The sequence below is a fragment of the Patella vulgata genome, chromosome 3, assembly GCF_932274485.2.
Source record: "Patella vulgata chromosome 3, xgPatVulg1.2, whole genome shotgun sequence".
Taxonomy (NCBI): Eukaryota; Metazoa; Mollusca; class Gastropoda; family Patellidae; genus Patella; species Patella vulgata.
In genome coordinates this window covers 38,355,370-38,380,220 of record NC_065881.2, presented here as the reverse complement: position 1 = coordinate 38,380,220, position 24,851 = coordinate 38,355,370, and the positions used below count along the sequence as shown (strand labels likewise).

At 36.3% G+C, this 24,851-nt stretch overlaps 1 protein-coding gene across 1 annotated transcript in view; it reads left to right on the top strand.

Moving 5' to 3' along the window:
- Positions 1-24,851, top strand: part of LOC126814436 (protein prune homolog 2) — a 164,792-nt gene that overhangs the window by 113,507 nt on the left and 26,434 nt on the right. The window contains exons 11-12 of the mRNA XM_056099899.1: positions 10,469-10,589; positions 23,118-23,282. Coding sequence (XP_055955874.1) covers positions 10,469-10,589; positions 23,118-23,282 — 286 coding nt within the window. The remainder of the gene's footprint in view (positions 1-10,468; positions 10,590-23,117; positions 23,283-24,851) is intronic.

Sequence of the window (24,851 nt, the reverse complement as noted above, 5' to 3'; positions counted from 1 at the left end):
TAGTGTTTAGGTCCCGAGTCCGTCGGACCGTAACTCCCCTTACTCCACTATCCTGCTAGTTTGGTAGATGTCATCTTTGTGGTATTTGTGTTTAGGTGCCAGGCCCATCTTATCGTGACCTCCCCTTACTCCCCTATCCCACTCTGTAGGTTTGATGTCTATTTTTTGCCGGAATAGTGTTTAGATGCCGAGTCAGTCTGATCGTGGCTCTCTACACCTTCCAGTTTGGTATAAATCCCCTATGTAGTTTAGTGTTAAGATGCCGAGCCCGTCTAACCGTGGCCCCCTCTTACTTCACTATTCTACTTAGTCCAACTGTGTCTATTAGGGCGTGGATTTGTACGAAGATTTGCAGTTTCAGATCTGGTCTCGGGAAGAGTAAGTTCTTAGTGCTGAATGGTATGTTGTTAGTCTCAATCATTCTCACTAGTTCCCTTCTCTCCTCCTTGTATACCTCGCAGTCTACCAGGACATGGTTGGTGGTACATTCTTCTCCGCACTCACAGATGATGACTTGGTGTATGTAGTCTGCATATATCTCTTCTAGGGTGATTGATCGCTGTCTTCGTGTAGATTTTGTCATCCAGTCGGAATCTGTATGTGTCAAGTTCAACGAGTTTTAATTCCCAGAATGAATTGACCTGTCTTTTAACCAAACTGTAGGTTTCCGTGGTGCTGTAGTCTATGGTGGGGAGTGGTGCTGTGTCCTTGAGACTTTCGTTGGCGAGTCGATCTGCCTCCACGTTTCCTCTAATGTTGACATGTGATGGAATCCACACGAGCTCTAATTTGCTTCCCTTCTCTAGGACCCTCTGGTACAGCTGCCTGATTTCCAAAATGACTTCTGGTCTTGAGTCCGAGTTGTCATTTTGGATTGAAATCAGACTGCTCAGAGAGTCGCTTGGAATGACGAAGCTCTGCAGTGTACACCGAACAGTTATTGGGCAGTTTCCTGCTTATTCCCTGTTCCCCGTTTGGCAGATATATTCCAAACCAGCTTGTGCCCCCTTCAGGGTTGCGTTAGTCATCCATGTACACATGGTCCCAGTCATCAGACGGTCATTTGTCTTCCAGGTGTTCTAGAGAGAAAGCACATGCAGCAGTGGGGTTGTTTTTCTTGTCGGTTTTCTGTAGTAGATCTAGATTGACCGGCGGTATAGGGAGCGTCCAAGGGGCGATTGCTGGGGGGTCGTGTTCATTTATCACGAGCTACCCCAATCGCAGTTCCTTGATTGTTTCCCTGATACCCTGGCCGAAGCTTTTCTTTCTAGGATCTCCCACGTATCTTGTCTTTTGTAGACTGACAAAAGTAGGGGATCTTTCGCCCAGTTGCAAGATCTTGGCCCAATACCTTGTCGTTAGTTCATTTCTTCTTAGGGATAGGGGCAACTCCCCGGCTTCCTGTAGTAATTCCTCTCTCCTAGTCCCAAGCCCTAAGCCAGTCGCAATACACAGAGCTTTATATTGGATGGTGTCAAGCTTACTTAAGAGTTTTGGCGCGCAGTTCATGAAGGCCTGGAATGTGATTTACCGATTTCCAAGTGTATAATTATCTGGGACGTGATTTACCGATTTCCAATTGTACATTTATCTGGGACGTGATTTACCGATTTTTGATGTATTTGTCAATGGTGGAATACTAATTTTATAGGATAATGGATAATAAATAATACTACGACCACGGTAAGGTGATCATCTGTGGGTGTGCAATTTTTTTATACTCACCTTTTTTATTCATACTTCACAGCTATAAACAGCTCGCAGGAAATCAAACGGTTCATCTCGTAGTTAAATTAACCGTGTGTTGATTTTTCAATGCATCTCGGGAAAGTAAACAGTTCGTCTAATAAGTACACGCAGTAGATAAGTGAACGGCTCGCCCATTTCTAAACACCTCTCGGAGAAACTAAACCTGTTACCATTAAACAAAGCTATAGTACTATGTAAACCATTTTTCATGTGGACGTATATTGTCGTCGCCCCTAGCCGTCCGGACATTTTCATGTGGACGTATATTGTCGCCTCCCCTGTCCGTCCGTCCACAATTGTTTGTGAACACTCTACAGGTCACAATTTTTATCCGATTGCAATAAAACTGGAAATGCATGTTTATAACCCAAAGATCTTGGTTCCTTTCGATATTCGCGCATATTGGACCATAACTTCCTGGACCCCATAGAGGTCACAATTTTCATCCGATTTAAAAAAACGTTACAATATATCACCGTTACACCCTAAAGATGGTTGAGTTCGAATTTCATGAAAAGCTGACCGAAACTGGCCGCCCCTCGTTCGCAAATAGTGTCAGAATATCGTGTTACAGAATTGTGGACCCTCTGGAGGTCACAATTTTCATCTGATTTTGATGAAACTTGAAATGCATGTTTATAACCCACAAATCTCGGTTCCTTTCGATATTTGTGCATATCTGACCATAACTTCCTGAATTATCACATTTTTGGCTTGTGGTCCCTCTAGAGGTCACAATTTTGATCCGATTTAAAGAAACGTTCAAATATATCACCGTTACACCCTAAGGATATTCGAGTTCGAATTTCATGAAAATCGAGCCAAACTGCCAGACAAAATGACCGCCCCTAGTATGCAAATAGTGTAACATCTGGTAAATCACTGTTGTGGACCCTCTAGAGGTCACAATTTTGATCCGATTTCGATGAAACTTGAAATACTTGTTCATAACCCAAAGATATTGGTTCCTTTCAATATGTGTGCATATTGGAATCGTAAATTCCTGAATTATGGCCCTTGATTGAACAAAAAATTACGTTTTTAGCTTTTGTAGTCCCTGTAGAGGTCACAATTTTTATCTGATTTTAAAAAAATGTGTGAATATATCACCATTACACACTAAGATCTTGGTTCCTTTTGATAATTGCGGATAACCGAACTTAACTTCCTGGATTATGGCCCCTGATTGTTCAAAAAATCGTATTTTTAGCTTGCAGATTCTCTAGAGGTCACATTTTTTTTCCAATTTTAAAAACCGTTTTAAATACATCACCATTCCACCATAAATTCGTATTTTGGGAAAATCGAAATGAAACTGCCCGATAAAATGGCCGCTCTTTGTACGCAAATCGTGTAGAAGTGTGTAATACGATGGTTGTGAACCCTGTAGAGGTCACAATTTTTATCCGATTTTGATGAAACTTAAAACATATCTTTATATCCCAAAGATCTCTGTCCCTTTTGATATTTGCACATTTCAGGCCATAACTTTCTGGTTCATTGCCCCTGATTGTACAAAAAATATTATGTTTGTTTTTAGCTTGTTCTCTATCCATCTCTTGCAAAATTTGGGCGTATCCTGCCTGGCAGCCACTGCTTGTAATTCTTAAACGATTTTTATCAATTATCGAACGATGTTTTGAAAGTAAACTATATGCATACTTTCTAGCGCCAAAAACCCCATTCCAAACGATACCATTCTTCTAGTGCTTGTTGACTGCCACGATGTATGTTTTGATGTATGTTTTGTTGCCTGGCAACCTATTTTTATACGTCCACATTATTATTGCCGTCACCCATGTCTGTGTGTCTGTGTATCGCCTACAGGCCACAATTCTTCAGTGATCATCTTGAAACTTTAAATTCTTATTCCTTATACCCAATAGGGATGATCCCTATTGTTTTTGGTGCATGCCCGACCCCCAGGGGCAGAGCCACGCCCATTTTTTTTATTTCTTTGTTTGTCGTCTACAGGCCGCCTTTCTTAACGTATCATAATGAAACTTTGCATACTTTTTCTTTGTACACTAAGGAAAATCCCTATCGTTTGGGGTGCATGCCCAACTCCCAGGGGCAGAGCCACGCCCATTTTCTTTTTGTGTGTCTGTGTGCCGCCTAGAGGCCACAATTCTTAATCAATCGTCTTGAAAAAATTTCGTATGAATTCCTTATACCCTATGGGTGACCAACCTTGTAGTTACGGAGAACCAGCTATGGCCATTTTAGGGTTAAAAAACCATCATTATTTTTAAAAAATAACCCCTAAATTCAAATATTTCCCATACATTGTCTATTGATTTTTTTTTTTTTTTTAATTATTTTTTTTATGAATGATCATGTGTACTACTTCAATATATATGACTATTAAATTTTTCCGAAACCATTTGAGGCTATGAGGAATTTATTTTGAGACGTAGTTTTTGCTATATGCTAAAACATATAAATTTCATGATACTCTATCTCACCCACTGCGGGGCAGAGGACAATTCTATTAATAATGGAAGTTGAGGACTACTAATACTAATATTTGGTTTTGTCAAAATGACTGGCACGGATTTCTTTCATATTAAATTTGATGATCTAACTTGAAGAAAATGACTTCATTTTTGACATCATTTTTCCAATAAAATCATTCATTGCCTGGATTATTAGGCCTGATAATGCCCCATGCAACCGCCTTCCAGCAACTCTGTGTAGGGCCGGTACAGATGATTCGGGAGTTCCACAAAGATCAGTCCTTGGACCTGTCCTTTCTGTAATGTATACTAAGAATTTGGGACAACTAATCAATAAACATGGTTTCTAGGACGACATTCTTATGCAGATGATACACAGCTGATCGCAAGTTATTCCCTTTCAAAAACTGTTTCAATCCCTAATTATTCTGACATCAAATTGTGTACACATGACATTAAAGATAGGATGACAAGAAATATGTTGAAATTAAATTTAATTGAATTAAGTAAATCAGAATGTATTTTATGTGGTCAAAATAAACATCTGAAAAATACAAGTTCAAATGACGTGGTTGTACGAGATGCAATATTTTTACCATGAGACACTGTGAAGAGGTTAGGTGTCCTCTTGGGGTCCAATTTGAGCATGGACAGTCATACTAGTGAAATTTGTCGAAACTGTTATCTTTGGTCCTGGAACTTTATTAGCCAGGAACCAGCTGCTACACTTATATGTTCTTTGGTATTCCCAAGGATTGACCACTGTAACAGCTTGTTAGTAGAAACATCTAGTGCCAATATTTAAAAAAATCAACTTATAGAAAATACCGCAGCTCGAATTCTTACCAGATCATCAAAAGACTCTCATATTACTTCTGTTCTGAAATCAATCTATTGGCTGCCAATCATCTTCAAAAGTCTGTCTTTGACGTATCAGTGTGTGAATCATTCACAGTGAATGGCTTAGCTCAAATATAATTATCTAACTTTATGCACATACAAGTTCCCCCGAGTAACCTCTGGCCGAACACACATTCATCAGTTTTGTTGCTTAAGGTGAAAATTAATATCATTTGGATACGGATCGTGCTCAGTGAAAGCGCCTAAAGTGCGTAACAATCTTCCAGAGATCATTAAATCATCTCAAACCCTTTCTTGTTTTACAGCAAGACTTATCAAGATTAATTAAATTAATTTAATTGTATGCGCAGTGGACATGCTTCTGTACATGGAGTATGTGCGCTATATAAATGTACATATTAATATTATTATTATACTATTCAAAAAAAGTAGGGGATATTTGATTTTTAAGTGTTATTAAAGTCACCTAATGAAACTGACGAAGAAACAAATGACAAAATGAAATGAAGTTCACATTCATCGATTTATTCCAAATGATCGTTAGACTAAGTAAGGCACAGATTGACCATTATAAGGGTAAAATGATACCCGGGGTCAAACAGCAAAGTTACCACAGCATCACAACCAAGTCAGTAACGGGTAAATCCTCCTCTGTTTGCCAAACAAGCATTGATCCGACGTGGCATACTCCTAATGAGACGTCTAAGGTCATTTTGGTCCAGATTGTCCCATTCCTGTTGCAACGCAGCAGCAAGTTCTTGGACATTGGCAGGACGTTGTTGACGTTGACGTAACCTCTGTCCAAGCATGTCCCAGGCATGCTCGATGGGGGAGAGGTCGGGACTCAGTGCTGGCCAAGGTAATGTGGTGATGTTCTGTTGTTGGAGGTAACCTGTAACGATCCTGGCCCTGTGACATCTTGCGTTGTCATCCTGGAAGATGAAACGGCGGCCATGACGTCGTGCGAACGGCACAACATGGACTGCCAAGATGTTGTCCCGGTAGTACTGGCCTGTAACATGCCCTGCAACAACATGTAAAGCCGTTCTTCCAGCAACAGTGATGCCTCCCCACACCATAACAGAACCACCCCCAAATCGATCATGTCTGATGACGTTAACGTCTTGGAAGCGCTCGTTTCGACGACGCCACACCCTCCTTCGTCTGTCCCAAAAATCAACAGTGAACCTTGACTCGTCTGAAAACATCACATTGCTCCAGCGTCGATTATCCCAGTGTTGACGATCCCTACACCAACGACGTCTTGCCTGAATGTGATGATCTCTCAAACGTCGGGCGCGAAGGTGACCCCTATGCAGTCGATTCCGAATCGTCTGGCACTCACTCTCACACCAGTGTCTGTTTGAAGACGAGCGCTGATCTGATTTGCTGTGATGACACGATTTCTCAAGGCCAAGGTACGGATAAATCGATCCTGGGCTTGAGTTGTCGCCCTTGGTCGACCTGAGCGTGGTCTGTCCTGTACAGATTGTGTATCACGATATCTGGACCATAGCCTGCTTATGACAGACTGAGAAACATTCATCGTCCGCGCCACAACCGCCTGTGTTGTGCCGATCTGTAGCATGCCAAGGGCACGTAACCTTTCATTTTGGGTAAGCCAATGCATATCAAAATTTGTTTTCTGGTCACTAAAACAATTAAACTGATGTTTCCACCCTGGAATTCAATGCCACAATGACTGTAACATTCAAAGTCAGAGTCGTGCAAATCTTGGGTTGGATCCCCATGATGATCCCAAGCATGACCTGCATTCCATGCGGTAGCTATTGGTGCATTTGGGCGTCACATGTAACTGGAAATGTTTCTTCTGTTAGGTTCTATAGTGACTTTTTTCGTAGTCATTTGCATATTTTAGTATTATGCCCCCAAAATCAAATATCCCCTACTTTTTTTGAATAGTATATTTGTCAGGCCGAAGTTAGATTTGCACTCCAGCATCCAAGATGGTGGATGAAATCAGCTGTTCATTTTCCCGTCTTTTGCACAAATAAAATGCGGTTTAGTAGCCAGTTATCCGAAAGAAACTATAATAGCATATTCCTGAAGCAATAGCCAGAGAAATGCCACTCTGGCCATTGCTGGATTGACTTCTGATACTTACGTTTTTGGGGGAGTGTCTATTCTTCCCGTTCAATCAAATCGCTCCTAAGTAAAGTCTTTCTTTTAATCTGGGGTCTTCCCTAAAACTTTGGACAGTGATTTAAGGTATTAAAAACGGTGAAAGTTTTGTTCGTCTCCAAACAGTATTGTTTACATTGTAGCCATGTTGATAGCCTAGTTTGTCACGCAATTAGTTTTTCTGCAATATTCTGCTATGCACCGGTTAATTGGGCGCAATAAATTTTGTGAATCATGACGTAACGTTATGTTAACATATTTGAAACTCTGTTTAAACCAGAATGATATTGTTACGCAGTTAGGTATTGGTTGTTAATCGGACTATTGACGAGTCATAATTTGGAACAGAAATTTGCTTTCATTACGGCAGTGTTGAGTGGGATTAGGTCTAATCAAACTAAACACTGCGGGGAGTATGCTAAAATAGTGACCTTACGCTCATATACAATTTGTTGTTTGTCTTTTTGAAATATCGCTTGATTCGTTTGTGAAGTATAGACAGATGTATATGACTAGTACACTATTTAGTTTTTACGATTTGCTGTTCAAAAATTCATCATCCTTATACTAGATCATGAGGTTATATTGCCGAATTAATAATATGTTGACAAATAGTCTAGAGAGATTAATTGTATTTACCAAGAGCAGCTCTTTTGGCATTTACAATAAATTAAGCTTTTCATCGTTTGAAAATTATAACGGTGTAATTGTGAGCTTAGTTTTCGTGATTAGATACTTATTGGATAGATAGATAGATAGATAGTAAAAAAAATATTTGTAGTTTTGATTATGGAACATTTTTTAAACTTGAATTTTTTGATGAAAGTATATAATCTGCGTTTATATCTATTTGTTTATTTCTATTTTTATTATGGCTTGCTCTTAATGGAACTGGAAACCACGTTAATTTGGTTTCAAGTGCCATGTTACACTTTTCAGTGTGTAAATAAAGCGGTTTATTTTTCGTCATTTTTGTTGAAAATTGTTATTTTTGTACAAAAATGGAAATTATTTACTACTAAACGGGTCGCGTGCCACCCAATTTTTTTCTTGATCTTAATACTATAGATCATTGCCTTTTCAGTCAGCATTCCAAAAAAATACTTAAACCCGCAGTGGGTGAGATATAGATAGAATAAAATGACATACTTAAATTGAGCTATTTTGGTACCTTGCAGCAATAAGTCCCTATACCAAAAATCGCGCCATGAAAATCCATCAAACTTTCAGAATGTATACTCACTAACCATATCTACTACGCTATAAAGTTTCATTAATCTACTCGCCGTAGTTTAGTTGTACGAAATAATTGAAAAGTGGCCTGAAAATGATGATTTTTTGGCTTTTTTCGGTCTTAAAATTTCAAAAAATTTTCTACGCTCTAAAAATTGTTCGATTCATCTAAAATTGTGGCAGTGGGGTTTGGAGGGGTTACCCATCATACATAAAAAAAATGGTGAAAATCGGTCACCCACCATGTGCCGGTCCCTGCATGGTTCTCTTGCAAACGCATTCTTAACATAATTGAAACTCTGTTTAAACCAGAATGATATTGTTACGCGGTTAGGTATTGTTTGTTAATCTGACTATTGACCAATCATAATTTGGAACAGAAATTTGCTTTCACTACGGCAGTGTTGAGTGGGATTAGGTCTAATCAAACGAAATACTATGGGGAGTATGCTAAAATAGTGACCTTACGCTCATATACAATTTGTTTTTTGTCTTTTTGAAATATCGCTTGATTCGTTTGTCAAGTATAGACAGATGTATATGACTAGTACACTATTTAGTTTTTACGATTTGCTGTCCAAACATTCATCATCCTTCTACTAGATCATGAGATTATATTGCCGAATTAATAAAGTGTTGAAAAATAGTCTAGAGAGATTAATTGTATTTACCAAGAACAGCTCTTTATTTTTTGCATTTACTACAGTAAAGTAAGCTTTTCAAACTTCATTGTTTGAAAATTTTAACGGTGTAATTGTGAGCTCAGTTTTCGTGATTAGATACTTATTGGATAGATAGATAGATAGATAGAAGATAGTGCTAGATAGATAGATAGATAGCGCTAGATAGATAGAAATAAGTAATTGTAGTTTTGATAATGGAACATTTTTTAAACTTGAATTTTTTGATGAAAGTATATATTCTGCGTTTATATTTATTTGTTTATTTCTATTTTTATTATGGCTTGCTGTTGATGGAACTGGAAACCACGTTAATTTGGTTTCAAGTGCCATGTTACACTTTTCAGTGTATAAATAAAGCGGTTTATGTTTCGTTATTTTTGTACAAAAATGGAAATTATTTACTACTAAACAGGTTGAGTGCCACCCAATTTTTTTCTTGATCTTAATACTATAGATCATTGCCTTTTCAGTCAGCATTCCAAAAAAATACTTAAACCCGCAGTGGGTGAGATATAGATAGAATAAAATGACATACCTAAATTGAGCTATTTTGGTACCTTGCAGCAATAAGTCCCTGTACCAAAAACCGCTCCATGAAAATCCATCAAACTTTCAAAATGTTTTCATACTAACCATATCTGCTACGCTATAAAGTTTCATTAATCTACTCGCCGTAGTTTAGTTGTACGAAATAATCGAAAAGTGGTCTGAAAATGATGATTTTTTGGCTTTTTTCGGTCTTAAAATTTCTAATTTTTTGGCTCTTTTCGGTCTTAAAATTTCTAATTTTTTTCTACGCTCTAAAAATGGTTTGATTGATCTAAAATTGTGGCAGTGGAGTTTGGAGGGGTTATCCATCATACATAAAAAAAATGGTGAAAATCGGTCACCCACCATGTGCCGGTCCCTGCATGGTTCTCTCGCAAACGCATTCTTAAAGATCAAATTTGTGTGGCCTAAATTGCATCTTATTTTGACTTTACATCTTTCAATCTAATTACTTCTAGATGTTATTTTGGCTTTACATCTTTCAATCTAGGCTAATTACTTCTAGATGTTATTTAGTTTGGTTTAGTTTCTGATGACATTACCATTTACAGCCAATCAATTAATTGAGATACATCTTTTTTTTGTGGTTAAGACATCGCAGAATGTTTGTTTTTGTGGCCCATCTGAATGACTAGATGCTGTTCCTTTCCAAACCCTTTTACATGCACTACTAACGATATAAAACAAGGCTGGAAAATGCAGAGGAACTCCAGGCTACTCAGCCAGTGCCTTACTCACTGATCCTCTGTGACTCCTGAAATGGAAGAACATTAATCATTCATTTATTTTAAACAGATAACAGATGAAGATATTTCACACAAAGAAGAATGGCAGGATGATGATTTGCCCCCATTGGTGGATGGTGAAGAGAGTCGTCCCCCTGTGGAAGAAATCTGTGCTCGGGATGACAGTTGTCGTAAGTCTGGTATTTATTTTTATTTGAAATGGGGTATAATCTAATAGATTTTATTTGCTAAAGACATGTTAATCGTCTTGCTCACACTTTCTTTTGCAGGGTTTCGGTCACTAATTTTTAATATCAATGTTGTAGAGCTTAATATAGGAATAATTGCAGGTCTTTAAACCTTTGAGAAATTGTTTACTTTCATAAAACAAAATAAATGAACTTTATAGAGATTTAAATTGAAATACATACACTGAGACATTTTAATTTGAAACTGAATTAACCTAAATCCTTTGAAGGTGGAGTTCCCCACTATCTTTGATGAAATAAATTTGATAAAAATTGGTTACATCACTTCTTCCTGATAGTTAACCAAATGGTTTCTTTTTGGAAATTAGCATCAGTTTGCATAATGTTGACTTATGTTATGGGGAAACTTGCCATTATGGTATTTGTATGATTTCTAAGAGAGCTTAGTAATAAGTCAAAATTTTACAATTTTACAATTTCAAAGTTATATATACAGTGGACTCTGTCACATACGACATCGTACCGGATCGTTACAATATTTCGGATCACACAGCGTGTCGGAATACCGAGCTTTCTCCAAAACCGGAAATACTGTAACTTCGAAAACCGGAAGTATTTTTATATTGTAGCCTCGAATCACCAGAATATATTCCCTTTAAAAATGATAAACCTTTCTGTACTTTCAAAATTTTATTACATTAAATAAATAACAATGCATACGTACAATATATTCATAAAATCATTTACATGTAATATCAATGCATGCTTTAATATGTCTGACACTGTAGCTCGGCCAATTGAATACTTAACGGCTAATTCCTTGTGCGCAAGTCGTAGAACTTTCTCGAAATCTGCTATAAGTTGCCGCTTTACATCTAATGTGAAATCTGTTCGGGCACGCTTTGCAGGGCGTTCAGACATTTTGAATACAATAATGTATAATGATTCTTCAATCGCGGCAATTTTTATATAATGTCGCAGTATTTGACATGAGTAACTAAAATCAAATACCAAGCGCACTCTTACAAGAGATTATAAATTGTAAAATAATCAACAAAGAATTTATAACATTATCAAAGTAATCAACACAGACCGGCACTTGTGAGTTTTAATCTCACCGATAATTGATTGGTGATTGCTTGTTAATTTTTTTCTGGCTTCACACACCCATTGAGTTTTAATTTCACCGATAATTGGATGCTTCACACCCACCGTTTAAAGTACGGATTATACGGTGTCGATTCAATGGAAATTATGTGACGGGACGGCTGATTGATGTCGTAATCCGGAACATACAGAATCCGGATTTACCAGCGATTTTTGGGCTGAAGTAATAAGGAAATAAATCGGGACATGAAAATCATGTTGGATGTCACAGCAATACGGAGTGATCAGACATCGGATGTGACAGAGTCCACTGTATCAATGTGATCAGTAAAGTTCATTTTCTGTTTTTGGTAGTTGGCTTGCTTGGATACTTTTTCTTCTAGTATGATCTGATCTGTTAATTTATTTGTGTTGAAGATATGATCATGTTTTATGATTTTTAAAAAAACAAAGGTTATTTTACAATAAAGTGAAGGTTTAGATTAATGTTTTAAAAAATGTCATCAATTCTAACAATATTGAACTATTTCTGATTTAAATGTTTAGTGCCAGTTTTTTAAGGTTTCATTTCAGTAACATAAACAGAAATTATTTAAAGATAACAAAACATCATGAAATTGGGCTTTAATGCATGTTTATAGATAAATTATCAGATCAGATATAGAGCTATCTATTCTTAGCTATATTGAATGACTATGTTCACTGACTGTTATTAGATCGGCCAACATCTTTAGAGAGGCCGCCTGATACTCCAACTAAAAAGAAGATAGTACCGGGTATAGATTTATTTAATGATGATGGTAATGAAGATGATATTTTAGATGATTTTGATGACGATGATGAAAAAGAAGATCTAGAATGGGAAAGTATGTGTTCAAAAAGTTTAAAATACAGAAATATATTAATCAAAGACAAGCGATGCCAGGAGCAAGATATTAGTATTTTTTCCGCCAACTTTGATAAGTTAATTGGAGTGTTTGGTTTAACTCCATTTGTAGATTCACTTTGTTACAAGGTGGAGTTAGCTGCTGTGTCCACTAAATATCACTTTTTATACGCCCACATTTTCATGTGGACGTATATTGTCGTCGCCCCTGTCCGTCCGTCCAACCACAATTGTTTGTGAACACTCTACAGGTCCCAATATTTATTCGATTTCAATGAAACTTGAAATATAGGTTTATCACCCTAAGATCTCGGTTCCTTTCGATATTGGCATGTATCGGACTGTTACTTCATGGATTATGGCCCCTGATTGTACGAAAAATCACGTTTTTAGCTTGTGAACACTGTAGAGGTCACAATTTTTGTCCGATTTGGTTTAAACTTGAAATGTATGTATATAACCCACAGATCTCAGTTCCTTTTGATAGTCGCGCATATCAGACCATAACTTCCTGAATTATGGCCCCTGATTGTACGAAAAATCATGTTTTTAGCTTGTGGACACCATAGAGGCCACAGTTTTTATCCGATTTAAAAAAAACATTTGAATATATCATCGTTACACCCTAAGGATAGTTCAGTTCGAATTTCGTAAAAAGTCGGACCGAAACTGACGCACAAAATGGCCGCCCCTCATTCGCAAATAGTGTCAAAATATTGTGTATCAGGGTTGTGGAGGTCACAATAATTTCATTTTGATGAAATTTGAAATGCATGTTTATAACCCAAATATCTTGGTTCCTTTCTATTTCCGTGTATATTGAATCGTAACTTCCTGAATTATGACCCCTGGTTGTACGAAAAATCGTGTTTTTAGCTTGTGGTCCTACTAGAGTTCACAATTATTATCCGATTTTAAAAAAATGGTTGAATATATCACCATTACACCGTAATGTTTGTTGACTTCGAATTTCGTGAAGATCAAGCCAAAACTGCTGGACAAAATGGCCTCCCCTCATACGCAAATAGTGTAAACATCTGGTAAATCAAAGTTGTGGACCCTCTAGAGGTCACAATTTTGATCCGATTTCGATGAAACTTGAAATACATGGTTATAACCCAAAGATATTGGTTCCTGTCGATATTCGCGCATATCGAATCGTAACTTCCTGAATTATTGCCCTTGATTGAACAAAAAATCACCTTTTTAGCTTGTGGTCCCTGTAGAGGTTACAATTTTTATCCGATTTAAAAAAAAACGTGTGAATATATCACCATTACACACTAAGATCTTGGTTCCTTTTGATAATCGCGGATATCCGAACTTAACTTCCTGGATTATGGTCCCTGCTAGTTCAAAAAATCGCATTTTTAGCTTGCGGATTCTCTAGAGCTCACAATTTTTTTCCATTTTTAAAAACCGGTTAAATACATCACCATTCCAACATAATGAAGGTTAAGTCTTATTTCGGGAAAATCGAAATGAAACTGCCCAACAAAATGGCCGCTCTTTGTATGCAAATTGTGTATAAGTGTGTAATACGTTTTGTGGACCCTTTAGAGGTCACAATTTTTATCCGATTTTGATGAAACTTAAAACATGTCTTTATATCCCAAAGATCTTAGTAACTTTTGATATTTGCACATTTCAGGCCATAACTTTCTGGATTATGAAACTGCCCAACAAAATGGCCGCTCTTTGTATGCAAATTGTGTATAAGTGTGTAATACGAACGTTGTGGACCCTTTAGAGGTCACAATTTTTATCCGATTTTGATGAAACTTAAAACATGTCTTTATATCCCAAAGATCTTAGTAACTTTTGATATTTGCACATTTCAGGCCATAACTTTCTGGATTATTGCCCCTGATTGTACAAAAAAAATCACGTTTGTTTTTGGCTTGTTCTCTATCCATCTCTTGCAAAATGTGGGCGTATCCTGCCTGACAGCCGCTGGTTAAAGTTAATTAGAGCTTTGAACTGACAAATGGAAAGGGGATTGATATTCCTTGTCTTCATTATCACCTACTAACAAAGAATTAAAAAGTATAAAGAGCAAGTAAAATAAGTATATAAAAGTGCTATGACCTTAAAGTCAGTGTGATGACATTCATTTCACCACTAATTGTCCTCCGCCTTTCGAAGAAAGCAGGGGATTATTAAAATAGGTTCGTCCATCTGTCTGTCCGTCACACTTTTTGGGACACAATAACTCTCCTAATTGAGCTAGAATGTTCAAACTTGGTGTAGGTGTTTATTAGGTCGATGCCTTGATGCAGGGCTAGAAATTCGGGTTTTTTTGCAAGAATCTAAGAGGGTTGTCATATATGCAATCTGCACAAATCCTCCGAATCTTAATTAATAATACTGTCTAAAAAACAAAATTGTGTTGATCGTGTTAATCTAAAACACCAAAATACAACAATGTCAATGTCCGAAAAATTCAAATGATAACTGCACAAAGTATAACCAAACCCAAAATTATTTCATTTCAAAGTTGGCCTGCTAAAGCATTTTCTTTTAAATATTATTTAAAGATGGGTTCTCACGTACAAACTGGGTGATTTAATGGTATATATGGACCAAAAACATATTCAAACTAGTTAATTTGTCATAATTATGCTTCAAATCCTTCTCAAACATTGTAATTGCGAAGGAATGCCCTGCTATTAAATTCGATCAAACCAGGTCATGTTTACGTCACGTCTTGGGAGTCGGAGGAGATTTCATTGCATTCATAAGACGATGTTGTCTTTAATCGCTTACTATTTATTACAAATATCGAATCCTAATTAAATTCTCGGATTATCCACTACCCGCGTCTTTTTCCGCCATGTTTATCTCAGAAAGTATTGTACGTCTAACTCTTCATAAAGTTTATCAACTTGTACATCAAGCGCTCAATGTTCGCTTGTGACCTTTGACATGCGTCCAGAAGTTCCTAATCGTCGGGCTGTTGATTAGGGGAACCCTCACATTTTTGTCCTGTATAAGCTCCATGAGTGTTTTTCGGGGAATCCAGTATTTTTCTAGTAAGATTGGATATCTCTACTTTCCATATATACCAAAATTGCCATACTTTTATTGGAAATAACCACCCGATAAATACTTTTCTGGGAACCCATCTTTAAGAGAGATTAGAATGAATGCTCTATTTCTACAAGACGCGGTGTTGTGATCGGGGAATTTTCCACACAATTTATTACATAACATAAACACAACAGACCAATCTGGTTAAAACACAGATCCTATTTCGTTTCGTTTTTATAGTTCAAAATTTTGTTTTACTTGTCTTTACTACACTTGGATCTGGAAGACTTGTTATTTAACTCGTGTTCTGCTTGAAATGAGGGGTCAGCTAATCAAATGGTCTGTCGAATCGAGTGTTTGACCTTTTTTGCCCGGAACTGTGGGTAATCCACTAGTAACATCAATGTTGATTGGTTAATCAAATGTCTGACGTCATAGGTCAATCAAATGTCTGACGTCATAGGTCAAAAGTCGGTCTTTTGACCCCTGACGTGACCTATCGCTATAACTTGTCAGATCTTCATGTAGTGTAGGCCATCGAAAGTATAAAAAGACGAAACGAAATATAGATCTGTATTTTAATCAGATTGCACAACAGACAATGGCCAGGCAGAAACTTGTCAAAATTATAAGTTAGAGGTAAACAGTAAAACAAAAACACAACAAATATTTTATTTTATTATACATGTAGTATTTACAATAAAGTACTATAAGTCATACAAATTTGATTCAAAGCACTCTGACTAATATTCAATAGTTGGACTGGACAATTCTCTGAGATTTTCTCTTTTTTTTTTCTTTTTTTTTTTTACAAAAATTTTATGCGAATCCTTGTAGATTTACAGCGCAAGTTATTGCGAGAATCCGCGCGCAAATTAGATTTGGAGATTGGCATGAATTTCTAGCTCTGTTGATGGAGTTCAAAGATGAGCATTTGCTGCTTAGGGTAAGCAGAGATAAGCAATTTGATTTGTTGATGCTTTGGGACATGATAACTTTAGTTCTAATTAAGTGAGAGTGAGGACACTTTGGTGTATAGTTTTATCACATCAATACCTTGACTATGTTCGATAATGAGCATTTTCTGCCACGGGTAAGCAGAGCGATAAGCAATTTGATTGGTCGAGACTTTGGAACACAATACTCTCCTTCTAATTGAGGAAGAATGCTCAAACTTTGTGTAGGTGTTCATTAGGTGAATGCCTTGATTGAGTTCGATGATAGATATTGTCTGCTTACAGTAAGCAGAGATAAGCAATCTGATTGGTTGATGCTTTGGAGCATGATAACTTTGGTTATAATTAAGTGAGAGTGATGAAACTCTGAGTATAGATTCATTATATCATTACCTTGACTAAGTTCGATGATGAGAATTTTCTTCTTAGACTAAGTAAAGGAGTGATAAGCAATTGGATTGGTCAAAACTTTGGAACATAACAACTCTGCTTTTAATTGAGGTAGAATGTTTCAACTTGATGTAGATCTTTATTAGGTGAATGTCTTGACCGAGTTCAATGATTAACATTTTGAGCTATAGCTAAGCAGAGCCAAGCAATTTCATTGGTCGATGCTTTGGGACCAGATAACTTTGATTCTATCTGATTGAGAGTGATGAAACTTGGTGTATAGTTGATAATCAGTTTGATTGCTTGATACTTATGAAAAAATAAATGTGCGATTAATATGTGTCATCTATTTATTTTGGGATTTCGGCGGGGGACATCAGCCTCACTGTTGGCTTGTTTCATATGGTGGGGTATCAGGCGATCTGCAGTAGAAAGTAGAAAATAAAAAGCAATAGAGAAAATTCTTATCCAAAATGGACATTTTCGTGTGGGAAACATATACCGCTTGTGCTTTTCCACCTAATACGTCCACCTTTTAACTTTAAGTCGTAAATATTCTACTTTCAACAACAGAATTTCTACTTTCAATAATCAACTTTTGACATTCAACTTTCAACTTCAGATTTTCTGCTCGAGATTTTCTCCATGCATATTACGGAAATAAATTTGATCACGTGACTATTTCTGCATGTCATTAAAATACGGTATTTAAAAATAAACGATCCCAGGGAAAGATAACTCTAATTGTAAGACTAAGATAAGATGGACTCAGACTAGCAATTATTTGCCCATTGACTTCAATGTTAAATGGCTGTAACATCACAGGCTGTAGCTGTTTGCTCAATATACCGTTGGTTCCAATCTTTATAGGCACAATGGGGACCACATTTGGCAATATTCTCATCATAAATTTGTAGGGGATTGACCGTTTAGATTTTTTTGCTACGGGGATTTGAAGTTGACTGGGGTGAAAATCTCACTTTCGACACAATGATTGCTCTGAAGAAAGACACTTTACATCCCCTATCCCTCCGCTGTAATATCATCAGTATTACCCAAAACTACTATGAAATTGGAAATTAGATCCCTTTTCTCCAATTATAGACCAAAAATTCAACCCAAAAATGCACGAAGAGAGGAGAAAAAAAATTAAGGGAAAAATTGTCTATTTATAACTCACAGTTTAAACAAATCTATTGTTATCTAATAAACAAACATATGCAATGCCCTGGCCAAAGATTATGAAAATCTATGCATTTTCAGATGAGCTGTGCAAACACTATAATACATCAGAAAACTGCGGAATTTCAGACAGAAATTTAAAAGCACATGAAGTTTGAATTAAACAGAACATTTTTATTTTTGACATAAATGTAATCTGTAAAAAGATGAGATAAATTCAATATAAATCAAACACGAAAATACTTTAAAACAGTAATCATGATGCAATTGCAATATTAGACTTTTTAACACTTTCATCGAAAACCACAGTTTTTTATACGCCCACATTTAAATGTGGTCGTATATTGTCGTCGCCCCCGTCCGTCGCTCTAGAGGCTAAAGTTAATATCCGATTGACTTTAAATTTATACACAGTGTTTAAGGTCTTGAGACGAAGAAGCCTATTGATTTTCAGCGATTTCCGATAATTACTGCCAGAGTTATGGCCCTTGATCACTTCAAAAAACCTTGTGGACGCTATAGAGGCCAAAGTTAATATCCGATTGATCTTAAATTTATACACAGTGTTTAAGGTCATGAGACGAAGAATCCTATTGATTTTCAGCGATTTCCGATAATTACTGCCAGAGTTATGGCCCTTGATCACTTCAAAAAACCTTGTGAACGCTCTAGAGGCCAAAGTTAATATCCAATTGACTTTAAATTCATATACAGTGTTTAAGGTCATGCGACAAAGAAGCCTATTGATTTTTAGCAATTTCCGATAATTACTGCCAGAATTATGGCCCTTGATCACTTCAACAAATCTTGTGGACGCTCTAGAGGCCAAAGTTAATATCCGATTGACTTTAAATTCATACACAGTGTTTAAGGTCATGAAACGAAGAAGCCTATTGATTTTTAGCAATTTCCAATAATTACTGCCAGAGTTATGGTACTTGATCACTTTGAAAAATCTTGTGGACGCTCTAGAGGCCAAAGTTAATATCCGATTGACTTTAAATTTATACACAGTGTTTAAGGTCATGAGACGAAGAAGCCTTTTGATTTTTAGCAATTTCCAATAATTACTGCCAGAGTTATGGCGCTTGATCACTTTGAAAAATCTTGTGGTCGCTCAAGAGGCCAAAGTTAATATCCGATTGACTTTAAATTTATAATCAGATTTTAGTGTATTATAAATGTTTCATTACCGAAAATTAAAAATATGTCACAACTCTTGTTGACTGCCCGGACGATTTAGCTACTGTGGGTGTATGTTTCATTGCCTGGCAACCTATCTTCTATGTTAATGTAGTTTCAAGTGCCAAATTGTGGTCAAATCTAAGATGTTGAAACATGCAGTGCCTATCAATTTTAAAATATCTCCTATATAGCTGTATTTCCATAGGATAAGCAAGTTGAAATAATCTGATTATGTAACACTACAACAGCTTTTTCATCCCCACCCCCCAGTTTGAAATCTGATAATTTAAAAGCACATGGATTTTGAAATCCACAGAACATTTTTATTTTTGAACATAAATGCATTCTTCAAAAAGATGAGATGAATTCAATATAAATCAAACACGAAAATACTTTAAAACAGTAATCATGATGCAATATTAGACTTTTAACACTTTCATCGAAAAGCACACAGTTTTTCTCTGTTAACATAGTTTCAAGTGCCAAATTGTGGTCAAATCTAAAATGTTGAAACATGCAGTGCCCATGAATTTCAAAATATCTCCTATATAGCTGTATTTCCACAGGATAAGTAAGTTGAAATAATCTGATTATGTAACACTACAACAGTTTTTTCATCCCCACCCCCCAGTATGGAATCTGATACATTGCTGACCAATCACAGGTCTCCCTGTTCACTCTGGCCTGTCAACTGATTTACAATGGCGATGGTGCCTACAACTTTTCTGACCAAGAGATATGCACAACTGTCAACACACAAGCCATTTATGTTATCTTCAAATATGTGAGGCCATGATTAACACAAGGGTGTCCTTTTCAAGCTCGAAATGATGTAATCACCAAACAGCAAAGTTTACAGAGTTCCTCGGGGCTGGAACCCAAACTGATTACAATGGGCAAATAATTGCTAGTCTGAGTCCATCTTATCTTAGTCTTACAACTAGAGTTATCTTTCCCTGGGATCGTTTATTTTTCTGGAAAAATACCATATTTTAATGACATGCAGAAATAGTCACGTGATCAAATTTATTTCCATAATATGCATGGAGAAAATCTTGAGTAGAAAATCTGAAGTTGAAAGTCGAATATCAAAAGTTGATTATTGAAAGTAGAAATTCTGTTGTTGAAAGTAGAATATTTACGACTTAAAGTTGAAAAGGTGGACGTATTAGGTTGAAAAGCACGAGCGGTATATGTTTCCCACATGAAAAAGTCCATTTTGGATAAGAATTTTCTCTTTTGCTTTTTATTTTCTACTTTCTACTGCAGATCGCATTTTGAACCTTATTCCCCGCCATAGTTTCACACCAATCTGATTCAAATTCTTCACTATATGACTTTTCATCTGTCACACACTTTAAAGCACTTTTCAATTTTTTTCTTAATGCAACCGAGCAACATTAAGTGTAGTTGGATTTAAGTTATTATATTGTATTGTATCTGAGTCTTTCGCTTGTTAGTAAGTTGTGATCTGCCCTACAAATGGTGATTGTGTGTGTATATGTGTATATATAAATATATATATATTCTTAACACTACATTCACATGACCAGTATGGTGGCCCATGATTATCATTTTATTGAATTATAGGCCCACTCAAACTAAAAGTATACAAATAAAGTAGGCCTATAATCCAGTTGAATGGATTGAGACTTGTGGATTCTGATATTCCTCGTTGACATTCCATTCCTGTTCTCTCCATAGCACAGACATCTAAATATATAGGGAGCCATGGTGGCTCGGCGGGTAAGACGTTGGCTCGCTAACCTGGAGTTCGCATGTTCAGTCCCTGGATTATGCCCCCTGATTGTACAAAAAATCACATTATTAGGTCATTCTCTGTCCATCGCTTGGAAAATGTGGGCATATCTTGCATGGCAAACGCTTGAAAAAACTACCATATCAATCAAAGCAGGAATGTGGACATATTTTGCAGCGTTAGCAATGCTCTCGTTTGTTAGTTTTGTGTCTGTAAATACTCTATAGGTTGTAATTATTAACAGATTTTGTACAAACTCGGCATATCAATCATTTCAATAACAGGGTTCTATTTATAATGGTCAATGTCCAACACCCAGGAGCAGAGCCACACCCAATTTTTGTGTTTATCGGCTACAGGCCACAATTCTGAATGGATCATCTTGGAACTTGGCATATTTAATCCTTACTATTGATTTTGATGCATGCCCTGACGTCCAGGGGCAAAGCCACACCCAACTTTTGTGTTATTTGCCTACAGGCCGCAATTTTGAATTGATCATCCTGGAATTTGGCATGTTTAATCCTTATAATATAAGGACCCATGGTGGCAAAGTGAATAGGACGTTGTCCCGCTAACCTGCATGTCCCATGTTCAACCCCTGCATTGTTCGAGAAAGTTCATTGGGATGTTATGGTGTGGTCCACCCTTGTCAGTGGTGTAGGCTGGAGGGACTGGCAAGGGACAAGGTGTAGTTGTTTGGATGGTGCACCAAACCAAGGTTCTATGTTCACATGGGCGTGCACGTAAAAGATCTCTTGGCAGTTGGAATTCGATATTATAGTAAGCCGTAGTGCCGCTATCCGGGCAAAATTTCCCTCATAGCACACTGTATGGTGTATATTCGTCTTCATTAGCCCAGTCGGAGCAGAACAGTAGGACATTAAACCCCATTTCATTTCTAAATATTATATACATCCGATTCACTGGATGTAAAATACCACCTTATGATTAGAATTATTCGCCCGCAGCAAGTTAGAGGCACGTCCGATTATAGAATTTAAATGTATTCTAGGTCTAGAGTGAATTTTATGTGTGTGATTGAGGGTTGAGGAAGTTACAGCAAAGAAGGAATAATTGTTACAAAATAATGCATTGCTTTTAGATTGTGTGGATGTTAATATCGAATCCATGTCCTAAACAGTTGCCAACAAATCAAATTGTCTTATTTTTATTACGCATATCAAATTGGCGTCGGGAAAAGTAAACAAACTTTTTGACAAATAATTATTGGTTTTTATAAGCACATACTACTTTTCTTCCTTCACTTTATGTGCTCTTTAAATTCTAGCCTAGTGTATTTGTAATCTCTTTCTGTTTTCTTTTATGCTGTAGAAAAAACACTCTGTGCTATTTGTTGCAAAGCATTCATTTCTGAGTTTATAGTTTAACATTTTTCTTGTCTTCATTAATTTTAGCAAAAAAAGTGATTCTGGGTAATAGTACAGTTCCATATTAGATTTAACATACAAATGTATAGCTTGCAAAGTTTGTGTTTATGTGTGCTGATATTTATTTCAGGTTTTTTTGTTTTAGAATTACATCTGGGGATTGTTGGGCTTTTAAAATAGCATTTGTGAATTAAAAAATATATAAAAGTTATTATTTAGCTTAATAGGTTTTGATTTTAAAAATAGTTTTTAAATTGTATCTGTATATAATATCTACTCTATGAAAAGCATTACAAACAAAATGTGTTGATAATAAAATGCTGCGTGCATGCTGCTTAAAAACTTTTAAAGATGTGTTGTGGTCCTTTCATTAACAAAAGGTAAGATTCTCAAGATCTGCACACTGATGTTGGATTTGGAGTGCTCTATAAAAGCATGTACCGTATTTGGTTTGAATATATCATAATCCATATCAAACAATTAAAATGGATTTTTGTAACTGTATGTTTGAAATCAATGTTAATTCAAATTTTTCATATGGAACGATATTACCGATCATATTAATTTGAATCAATTTTTATTGTATTTGATGATAGAAAAACTAAAATGAATAATTTTCTTTAGATGATTCACCTATCCAGTCATCATCATCAGAACCAATTGCTGAATATTCAGCTCAGGAGGAAAGTGAGGATGTTAAGAGATGGAAAGTAGTTAATGTCGGTGATAAAGAATATAGAATAGATCTCACAGTTATAGAACCGTATAAAAAGGTTATTTCGCATGGAGGTATGTATTAAATAAATCATACAGTTATAGACTCTTACAACAAAAATGTTATTTCACATGAAGGTAATTACTGAGTGAACAAGGGTGATCGCTGATGCAAATGAAACGATAAATATATTAATTCAATAAATTGAAAATCATGAAAGATTAAACTGGACGAAAGGAGCCGTAAATATATTAATTCAATAAACTGAAAATCAAGAAATGTGAAATATATTATCAGACTGTAAACTGGATTAGTACTGTAAATCAAGATACGTAAAATGTATAATTAGGCTGTAAAAAAAACTGGATAAGAACTGAAATACAAAAGTATGGGAATTAATGTATAAGTTCGTCATAAGCCCCTGAACAAGGGAGACCATAAATGTATAAATTCAATAAGATGAAAATCATGAAAGATAAGTCTTCCCCCATCAAACCCAATTGTTGGTATTTCAAGGTTGATGATACATTTGTGGTCCTTAATCACTTGTTCACTCATACCCTCCCCCCCCCCCCCCCAAAAAAAATACATACACACTTCTCTTTAAAGCTACGTTCCCAGAAAAGTATTTATCGGGTGGTTATTTCCAATAAAAGTATGGCAATTTTGGTATATATGGAAAGTAGAAATATCCAATCTTACTAGAAAAATAATGGATTCCCTGAAAAATACTCATGGAGCACATACAGGACAAAAATGTACGGGTTTCCCTAATCGACAGCCCGATGATTAGGAGTGTCTGCACGCGTGACGTCGAAGGTTGCACGTGGAGATTGAGTTCTTGATGTACATGTTGATAAACTTTATGAAGAGTTAAACGTACAACATTTTCTGAGGTAAAAATCACGGAAAAAGACGCGGGCAGTGGATAATCCGAGAATTTAATTAGGCTTCGATATTTGTTATAAATAGTCAGCGATAAAGGCAATATCATCTTGTGTATGGAATGAATTCTCCTCCGACCTCGCACCCGTTGTGTCACGCGGCACAAACATGACCTCTTGTGAACGCTCTAACGCCAAAAGTTATCATCCAATTGCTTAAAATTGATTTAATGTTGTTTACATTAGTGAGATGAAGAATCCTATTTAATTTCAATAATTTCCATTTATTACTTCTAGAGTTATAGCCCTTGTTTCACTTTGTTGAACCTTGTGAACGCTCTAATGCCAAAAGTTAACATCCGACCTTTGTGAAATTTATATGCAATATTTAAGTTAGTGCAACGAGAGCCTATTGAATCTCAGCAATTTCCGTTTATTACATCTAGAGTTATGGCCCTTGTTTCACTTTATTGAACCTTTTGAACGCTCTAACGACAAAAGTTATCATCCGATCTTTCTGAAATTTATTTGCATTATTTAAATTAGTGAAATGAAGAATCCTATTGAATTTCAGCAATTTCTGTTTACTACATCTAGAGTTATGGCTCTTGTTTCACTTTATTGAACCGTGTGAATGCTCTAACTCCAAAAGTTATCATCCAATCTTTCTGAAATTTATATGCATTATTTAGATTAGTGAAACGATGAAGCCTATTGAATTTCAGCAATTTCCGTTTATTACGTCTAGAGTTATGGCCC